At 38.3% G+C, this 10,357-nt stretch overlaps 1 protein-coding gene across 1 annotated transcript in view; it reads left to right on the forward strand.

Moving 5' to 3' along the window:
• The window catches only part of ADCY1 (adenylate cyclase 1), a 179,614-nt gene that overhangs the window by 119,843 nt on the left and 49,414 nt on the right, over positions 1 to 10,357 (forward strand). Inside the window, exons 9-11 of the mRNA XM_086468155.1 lie at positions 3,254 to 3,448; positions 4,834 to 4,931; positions 8,135 to 8,219. Of these exons, the coding sequence (XP_086324281.1) occupies positions 3,254 to 3,448; positions 4,834 to 4,931; positions 8,135 to 8,219 (378 nt within the window). The remainder of the gene's footprint in view (positions 1 to 3,253; positions 3,449 to 4,833; positions 4,932 to 8,134; positions 8,220 to 10,357) is intronic.

A 10,357-nucleotide genomic window follows, 5' to 3' on the forward strand; every position in this document is an offset into this window, starting at 1 on the left:
GAATGGCTTGTAGTGCCATAACTCAAAATGGCTTTACACACTAGTAGCCTGTTTACTTCCTTTTCTGTGTGTGGATCTCCCCAGAAATTTATGGAGAAAAAACTTTCAAAGAATTGTTCACTCCATTTTCTGTGCCAGCAGGTGGCAATATTACATAGGTCACTCCACCAGTGCTCAAAAGCAGGGGATGTGTACCTTGGAATCAGTAATTAATCTTGACTGTTTGCTCCGCTTTTTTTTTTTTTTTTTTTAAATAAGATGCATTTATTGATGATTCAGTCTAAATCTTACTTTCAGGAAGCTTTCTAACTGTTGTGTTTTGGATTTTACATGTGCTTATGTTCTTCTGCGGGAAAAGGGGAGAAATGTCTGTTAGTTTCTTTAAAACATTGTTTCAATGAAGCCTTTCAGAAACTCCAGATTTGATTTTGAAATTGGCTATGTACAAGTCCTTCCAATTGTGAATTAGTACTGTTCTTTGAGTATTTAAAAAAAGTAAACCACACATTCTTCGAAGCTTATGCAATACTTACAGTGTGTCATGTATATGTGTATATATAAATATGGTAGTATACACAGAAAGTCTCGATAAGGGTTTGCTAGGGATCTGATGAAATGTCAGGACATTTGCAGTGAAATTCTATGATACAGTCTTTAACTGAACCAGTTGTTCTGAGCTTTTGTACCTAATATGTAACATTTATTGCGGAACATGATATATGATTTTAATATAAATACACTGTGTTGCAATGCAGTGTTTCTTTGGAGATACCAGTCCTCAAATCATGTAAAACACATTGTGGCTATAAAGGCTCTGAAACCAGCATGTTACTGTAGCATGTATTTATTTATTTAATTTCTGAGAAATAGAAATACTGGATCTTGGTCACAAATAAGAGATAATGTAAGTCTACTGTGCGAAACAATAATAGAGATAAAAATAAGAGACCGAGTGAAAATAATTGTAAGTGAGCAACAGGTATTTTGATTAAGCACAGTAACTTTAACCTGATTTCAAAATGGCAGAATAGATAATATAATTTATTGCATATATCGGAATAACTCCTATCATCTACTCGCATTGCAGATTTTAAAGCAAAGAAACGTTTTCTTTCTTTAAATGCTGTTTTTCTCACTTCTGTTATGCTATAGGCTTAAATTTGGATTATAAGAAATCCCCAAAGATGTACTTTCTGCTGCACCTTTAGCAATACATATGCTAACTACTTGTTGTTTATCTTTATGAAGAGCAAAACTATATGTTCCTGAAAATATTCCTGAAACTCCTCAGTTTCCCTACAAACTTGTGGGACAAATGTCTTCTGCAAGAGAACAACTTTAGAAACATTTCAAACAATTGCTTGGCTGCCATTTTAAGGTTTCTATTATGACTAACAGAACCTAGAAGATTGGATTTGAAAGCTCTAATCCATGTACGTCCGCAAGATTGTTTTTCATGTTGAAACAATCAGTTCTTACACCACAGACATCTTAACAAGTGATGGGATCCGATAACTTGAAGAAAAATGTTTCAAGTAGCCTCATAATTGTTTAATGCTGATATAATCTGCTTTCTACATATAAATCCAGAAAAACAGGACTTGGAAAATTAGTTTCTCTTTGCTAAGGTCTTTTTTTTTTTTTTTTTTTAACCACCAGAAAACTAAGGTATCAGCCAGCAGTTAATCCTTCCCGCTGTTCATAAGTATTCAGATATAATACATATATAACATAAGATGTGTGAGCTAATGAACCACTGTAGTCCACTGTTTTTTTCACTGATGAGGATCTCATGAGAGCTACTGCTTGTAGAGTAAGACAGAAAACTGCTGCTCCTGCAGAATTACTTAAATAGCAATCACCACCTCTTTTTACCATCTGGTTTAAAAGGGTATTTTGTAGTATAGCCTTTAAAGAGTGAGCAATTAAGTACTGACTGCTCTGAAGAGAGAAATTTTGCGTGCTTTTGTCACAGCTTGCTGACAGAATCTTCTGATTATACCCTGAGCCAACATTGTCCTTATCCCTGAACAGACTTGTCATTTTGTAATGTTTTGCATTGTCTTCCGGACCTCTGCAGATGTTAGCTAAAAAAGTATTCCTTTAACTGTATAAAAATAGTACAACTTGCCTGAGCTTGCTTGTCAAAACTCTTCTGGTAAGTAAGACTTGACCCATCTTGAGGTGAAAAGGGTATTCAATTCATGCCTCCCTCTTCCTGCTCAATGTGCTGATCTTTAGGTGACTGTTTTTTCTTTCACAGGATTTGGCCTACATCTTTCTCACTCTGTTTTTAAAAAATGCTGCATCTACAAGAGTATTTTCTGAAGGCCCTGGTCCTTTTGGTGTGCCAGGGCATGGGCAGTCATACTGATGCAGATCGAGCCATAATGGTTTAGATTGCAGTGCCCTCAACTGAAGGTTACCACCAGTGCAGCTCAGATGCTGTTCACTGTCTTCCAAGTGCTCTTTGTGAGAAGTGAGACAGGTTGTCTAAAATCCCTTTCAGATATACTCTGTGCTAAATCTTTTCCACCAAAAGGGACTATGAGTGATCATTTTGTCAGTTGTGCTGTCTCAGCCATGGAGGAATTAGCCCCAGTTAGGCACAGGTTACCTTTGATAATTTATGGGACTTCTCCATCTGGATCTGCACGTGCACTTGAGGCATACCCAAGTGGTCTTAATGAGAGAGCCGCTTGGGTGAATTAAAGATAGGAACACTTGAGATTTCAGACCTTCTGAAGTCACGTATGGTCATTGTGCAAGAGGTTGAGGAAAACTGTCTTTTCAAAATACATGTTGTTACCTACATAGTCTTGGACAGTAGGACTTCCCTTGTATCATGAAGAGCCTGGTTATCTTGTCTTCAAGATGTCCAGAGCGCCATGTCTTCCATCTAGGAAAAAATTCTAATTATTTTTCTAGGTTAAATGACAGTGGTTGGGATCAAACTGATTGTTGATTGCCTCAGTGGCAGAGAAGTGTCAGGGCAGTATGTAAAGAGAATTTCTGTGGATGAGGATCGAAATCCTGGAATGCAGTGGGGGTTTTCTCATTGATTTTAATGAGACTGGGATTTCAGCTAAGGAGTTTTTAAAAGATGGCAATCACACAGAGATAAGATCTGTCTTTTGTAGTTGCTCTGCTTAATGAATTCCTCATCCTAGCTGTGAGCCTGAGATAATATGAACGGCAATGAAAAATTTCAATGTTAATAAAATCTCTGCTTCTTTCTTCACCTGTGCTACAGAGGAGAGCATTAAGAACAGCCTCTGAAAAACTCAGGAATCGTTCCTCTTTTTCTACCAATGTTGTATACAACACTCCAGGAACTCGAGTAAACAGATACATCAGCCGTTTGATAGAGGCCCGGCAAACTGAGTCTGAGATGGCTGACTTGAACTTCATTACCCTGAAGTACAAGCAAATTGAGCGTGAAAATAAAGTAAGGGATTTTTTATTATTATTTTTACTGATTTCCCTGACCGTGAGCCGACTGGCATTGTGGGTTTTTGTTGGTTTTTATACAATAGTTACATTCTGCTCACTATCTTTAAATAATCCACTGGATTGTGCCTCAGTTAAGAGAGAGACATTATCTCCACCTTCTGTGGAAGCACTTGGAGGTGTTTTGGCCTTCCTTTTGCTTCTCCAAACTGCCTGACCTGATCTGTGTCACCTGTTTAATGGTGTCTTGTGGCAATGTGTCTGCCTGCTCATTCATCCACTCTGGAGAAGCATAAATAATGACAAGGGGATGCTTCCCTCCTGCATATGTAGCCTAGTAAGTATTGATCCCATCAATCCTAGAAAATACAAAAGGATCTTAAATATCTCGGCCAGGTTGTGATCTTGTGCCAGTGTGACTGCTGAAAGCAGTGGACTTACTCCAGGTTTAGAAGCATGTATATAAGCTAACAAAGTATAGCTGTTTATTCCTACCCTGTATGGGTTTTGTTAGTAGATACAACTTGTTTTAATTGGAAAAAAATAAAAGCCTTTCGTTTGTGTGTTTGAAAAAGCAAAAGTGATATGATTTTGGATTAATTTGGCAGTAGGATTTATTTTTCCACTGTAAGTCACTTCGTAGTCTAAGATTTCATGTCACTACTGTTCCGAGTCAGCAGGCTGTGTGTCACATAGTACTCAATTTTTTTAAGGTCTTGAGCATTAACTTTGATTTCAAGTTTCCACAGTGATTTATTATTTAATTGTAATTGTTTTCTTTCAAAATAAGAAAGTCTTTTGGTGTAAATGAGATTGAAATGTGGATCTTTCAGATAAAACGCTCCCTGAAAAGTGTTCTGTTGTAAGGACTGTGGCTTAGTGGAATCAGGGACAGTAACTGCTCAAAACTGAGCCCGTATCTGTCATTAGCAGCTGCCTCTAGCCCATCTGTTAGTGTCCTGTCCTAGGCAGCTGTGGTGACAGAACTTGAAGGCAGCATCAAGGAGGTTTTGGCCTTTTTTTGCAATGGATAAGTAGAGGGGAGGGAGTGCCACCTCCTTCTGGTTCAGATTGGCTGAATCCTTTTTGCTCCAAAAGATAAGTTTATGTCTGAGCCTAGCGCAGATTTGACTAGTTACAGGGTGAAAACTAAACATCTAGGCCAATAGGAGCAGCTGAAACAGAAGGCTGTCAGGGAAAACGTTGTGTAGACTTGCCTTATGGGGGTTTTTGTGTGAATTTAGCAATGATTGTTTGTATGTTTGTAAAATGGGTAGGGGCTTGTTTTATTTTAGGCTATAGTTCCTTCTTACTGAGAATGGACAAGCGTGGGTGGCTGGGTGCACATAAAACGCTCACTTCATTTCTTCCTTTCTTTAACAGTACCACCAGCTTCAGGATGAGTACTTCACCAGTGCTGTAGTTCTCTCATTAATTCTAGCTGCCTTATTTGGCCTTGTCTACCTTCTAATAATACCACAGTAAGTTTCTGTCTTTTGCCATTATAATTAAACATCCTCAAGCATCCTGCACAGGTCAAAACATTAATGTCTTTAGAGGGGGAATTAGCACACAGGTTGGTATCTTCTCAAACAGGAGACTTTCTGTTGGTATGTCCTCGGTCTAACCGTTAGCATGTTATAGAAGTGTGCACTTAGAAGACAAAAACACTGAAATCTGCTGAACTAACTTAAAGCATTTCTGCACTACAAACAAAGGCTTTACTGCAGCTTTGCGACATGCATTTCTGCTGGCTTTGGACAAGGTACTTCAGGTATTGATAGCAACATAGACAAAACTATACAGAGCTTAACAAGAACTAAGTACTGAGGTATCCATCCAGCTTTTTAACACAAATTTATAGCCTGCATTGAGGTTTTTGGTATCAATGCTGTCACTACACAAACTGCCTAGTTTGGCTATTCCCATATGAGTTGCAATCAGACATTGTCTGCACTAAAGCAGACATAACCAAATGCTCATAATGTATTTGCGGGGTGTCTGATGCCTATTGTTGAGTGATATAGTTCATTGATTACTTCAGATTTTGTCAATTTTACGTGAATGCTTACTAAATAAAAAAACAATTAGACTTCACTTTCAAATCTAGGGGTTATAGTGGGTAGTTATTATTGTGTTCAAGGTATAAAAATGATTAGTGATAAGCTTTTTCGGATGAGAAGGTCAAAACATTCAAAATAAGCTTCACTCGATTTTACTAATTATTAGGATTTCAATGGGAACAAAATTGGCCACAAGATAATGCTTTTGAAAATCCCATTTTAAATTCTGGTCTTTTCTCTTCACAAATCCCCAATCAGATTAATACTTCTATATTCTATTATTTCTAATTGAAAGTTTGAGAAACACATTTTTTACTTTAATAGTAATCATCATCATCATTTAAATTTGTCATATAATACCTTTCATCTGAAGAATTCAAAGTCACAAGGATCATCTAATTTCCAGACTAATGACCTCTGCTGACTAGTTGGAGCATAGTTAAGAACTCTTTCACCTATTTCTGGAGTAAAGCCCAGATGCAGTACATGGCAATGTAGAATAAGGAGAAACAAAGAGTATTAATGTAGTTGAAACTAGAATGAATTTCCAGAATCATACGGCACAGTAGTTGGTAACCTTTCCAAAAAGTACTGTCAAGTTGGACAGAGATTCAGTTTAAGGTCAGATCTTACAGACACACAAGCTCCAGCAGAACATGAGCACTGAAGGCCATGAAGATGGACTGGTTCATCACTGGATTAGTTAGAAAAGCCACCCCTTAAGTTTTCTCTTCCAGCATCTGTGGGTGGTGGCTTTACACAACGAAATTACTAGAATTTTCAGGCTCTTCCCTCACTGTGACACAGATGTAACCATGAGCTAGACTTAAAGTTTGGGAGCATTGGAAAATTTCCCCTCTCCACAGAACATGGAGCTTGAAGTTGCCCTTTAGATTGCCAAAGTGGTTATAAGTATGACAAGGGAATGCAAAGCGAGGACAAGAAGTGTAATGTGTTACTTTAATGGGAGCAGTGATGATAATAGTATTTGACATGTATCACAGTATTCCAAGGAGGAGGTTCAAAACCCAGAGACAAGAAGATGTTATAAGAAAGCCAGTTTATGCATAAATACACAGAAAGCAATGGGCTTGGCATTCTCGCAATTCCTATGATCATCTGAGCAAAACAGCTTCCCAGCTAAAGACGTATTTTATATCCCCAAATGGAGTTGGTGAAAGTAAGGCTATGTTCATGTCAACCTCAGCTGTCCAATTATGGAGGCATACAGGCAGCGTACCCACTGAAAGCCTTGATGCTGGACCTTTCTGATGTCTTATACTGGGTTTACTTTTAAAAAACAATGTAGCCTTTCTTTACTGGTGCCAACCCAGATCTCTGTCAGGGTCCCACTCAGCACTAGTGTCAGTGATTGGCTGTTTCTGCCTTAAAAGACACTGTTGCAATCACGTCCCCTGCATTGTTTTTTTCTAGCGTACTGCCATCCTGAATACAAGCCAGTTGTCTAAAAGCATGGGAAGGCCTGCTGTCTATTAATACTTGTATTCAGAATCCACACTGATGGCACCTAAAATCACATCCCCATTCTGAATACGCACTACACTACAGAATTTTCCCTGTTGTGTATTGGTGGAAATTGTTACATGAATTTGAAATTAAAGCCCAATACTGAGAAATTCTACAGCAGAAGAGTTGCACTCTTCTCTTCTGTTGTTAGAAAATCTGTATAAGCAGTCTTTCCACAGTGATGGTCAAGGACACTGACACACATACGCCTGCAGCCATGGGTCACATCTTCTGCACTGGCTGGGTTGTGCTTACAAGAAAGGTGTGAAGATCGTGTTATGCTGCTGTCATACGGCCCTGGGTTCATGGCTTACTTGGGGCCAGGCTGTCCCTCGGCATAAATCAAAGCACCAGAACTGGTGCACTAATTTTTGCCAGCTTGCTTACGTCCATAAGGTACTGCTCCAATAACACAGGTTTTCTGGAGGAGGGAAGTGTGTGATCTGCACCACTTGGTCTGCACTCCTCTTCTCATGAAGAACGGGACTGTTTTGAAATATCAGGATAGGAAAGATTAAGAATTAAAAGAATTATTACAGCATCTTTGTGAAACCTAGGGTTTTTCTAACCATTGAGGAAGACTCCAAAGAGGGAGTTGCTCTATTTCATTAGAAGAAGGGATTGCAGTCTAGTCTGATTTTATTTGACTTGATAAGTGGCTGAATTGACTGACCTCTGATTCCTGAATCTTTGAGAAGGAGAGATGAGAAAGGGAAAGCATCTGGTAACTGTTACACAGCTGCCAAGGCCAAGTAATTGAGTTACACACTCCACTTGTAAGAATCATCATGCTGAATATTCATTTTTCAGCCTACAATTAGAAAGTGTCTCCCCTGACACACCATACAGTTGAATTTTTGAGCTGCTTTGATCTCCTTGCTGAGGTCAGAGTGGGCACCATACACAAGAGCATTTACTGATTTCTCATTCTTGAGAGGAGTGCATTTCACTGTGAAATTTCCTCTGCAACAGTTAGTATTAGAGCAAGGGCAAGGGGGCGTTCCTCCACCATTCTTCCAAAATACAATCTCAGAAGGATCCTTGTGCTGTTTGTTCAGTTGCATTGCTTTACTTCTGTTGTGCTTTGATTCTAGGAGTACCGTAGTTCTTGTTCTCCTGGTGTTCTGCATATGCTTCCTAGTGGCTTGTATTATGTACCTACATGTCACACGAGTACAAGTAAGTGCTTTAAGATTTTATGACTATTCTTCCTTTGGTGGCTATGCGTTGTTTGTCCTTTGGAATATGAAGCCATCAGTGCATGCTTCGCGGATTCGTAGAGTCTGAAATCTATGTGCTTTCAAGTTCATTGCTAAGTAATGTGTTAGGCCCTTCAAAAACAAAGATGGTTCACCTGAAAGTAGACTTTTTACATGAGTAAGTGTTACAGCGGTGTAGGATCCAGTGCTGTTAATGTTATGCTTTTTGTCTTTTTTCTACGTCTCCGCTGAACACCTACCACTAGCTACTAAATCATTCCAGTGTTCAGATAAAAAGCTGCTTTAACCTGAATTTTTCTCCTTTCTGACTATGGAGCACACTAATTCTCCCTTTCATTCCAGCTGGTGCCTGGGTATAAAGTCCTGCTATCTTGCTCTCTGTTTTCAAAACTTTTCCTGCCAAAGCAGCAGCTGTTCTGATGGTAAAGCACAATGTTTTGCACACGCAGCCCTTGGCCTTTTCAAAACCTTTAGTAATGATTAATTCTCCTGCATTACATTTTCACAACATTAATGATGCAGAAGGACATTTGGTTGTTGTAGGAAAGGACTAGGTCTGCCAGATCAGAATAAAGCATCTACAGATTAATTTTCTGATGAAAGAAATCTGTAGTGGCTTAATCTAAATTTAGTCTTTTCAGCCAAATATCAGGAGAAAACACCTACACAGTTAATCAGCTTTGCTGATTAGCACACACTGATTTTTAGTTAAGAAAAAATGCCGTTTGGCAGGAGGAAAGTAATTGTTTTCATGGAAACATAGTTATTAGCAGATATCTGGTACAGAGCAGATCTTTATTTATAAACTTACACAATTATTTGGGAGTAATTTTGGTGATCTCTTTTGTTTCATAAAGGCACAGTAGTTTATCATCTGTTTTTCTGCCTATGGATGGTAGAAACACAGATGAAGTTTGTAGGAAATTGCTCCTCTTTATGCTATTTCCCTGGGGCTAGTGCAAACCTAAGGTTTGTTCCAGCTGTTTTGGCAGTCAAGAGAATTTGAATTTATTTCAGGTTCCTCTAGAGATGCAGTACCTTACAGGATCAAATCCAGCATTAGAAAAATAAATAAATACAAAATCTCAGAATATTGAATTTAGTGGTGAAAATTTGTCTTATGTAATAAATAATGAATATCCTATGTGTAATGAATATAGAATTATAAACTGATCGTTCCCCTATTTTAATCACTCTTCTGGCAGTTATTTGCTATTTTGCACTGAACAAGTGACTCAACTTCTCCATGCTTCAGCATCAAATACCTCACTGATAAAACCACTATACTGATGTTTTACTGTAGCAGTTACCTAGCATTTTGTGGATCTGACAGTACTTATTTAGCTAATAAAAATTCCACAAATAAAAGAAAACAGATAAAATGAAGCCAGAAATGCTATGCTATCATAAAAAAGCAGACGCAATCTTCGAATGACCAAAAGTCAGAAGTAAAAATCTTTTAAGTGTCAGTCAGTTTCAATTAAGATATGTCTTATACCTTACCTTTTAAAGGTTTATTTTCCTTTTTAACCCAATAGCCTAGCATGTCAACATTTAGAACATACATGTACCACACACACACAAAAATGTCTGTGCAATGTGTCAAGACATATTGTCTTTGAATCTGCATTTTGCTTTGTCACTATTAATTATGCAGCATCATCTTCGTACTGTGGGGATTCTCTCTTTAACAACCAGTAAGTAACTTATTTGTTTGCAAACTGAATTAATGGAATATATATATATTTCCTTCAAAAAAAATTTTGTCTTTTATTTATATGGATAAAAACACACATGTTCCACCTCGTGTGTGCGTAGGATTTTGGTGTAGTTGGGTGGACAACTTGATGGGTAAAAAACCATCTGGATGATTACATTCAGAGCATAGCAGTTTATGGTTGTATTCTACCTGGAAGCCAGTAATAAGTGGGGCACCACAGGAGTTTATCCTGGGACCTGTCATGTTAAACGTTTTTATCAATGACCTGGAGAAGTATATTGAGTGTACTCATGTCAGATTTTCAGGTGACTCCACTTTCAGGGGAACAGCCGGCACACTGGCAGGATGACCATTGAGGGGGACCTAGATAGGTTGGC

Source organism: Leptosomus discolor, chromosome 7 (genome assembly GCF_034619465.1).
Source record: "Leptosomus discolor isolate bLepDis1 chromosome 7, bLepDis1.hap2, whole genome shotgun sequence".
NCBI classification, from domain to species: Eukaryota; Metazoa; Chordata; class Aves; order Leptosomiformes; family Leptosomidae; genus Leptosomus; species Leptosomus discolor.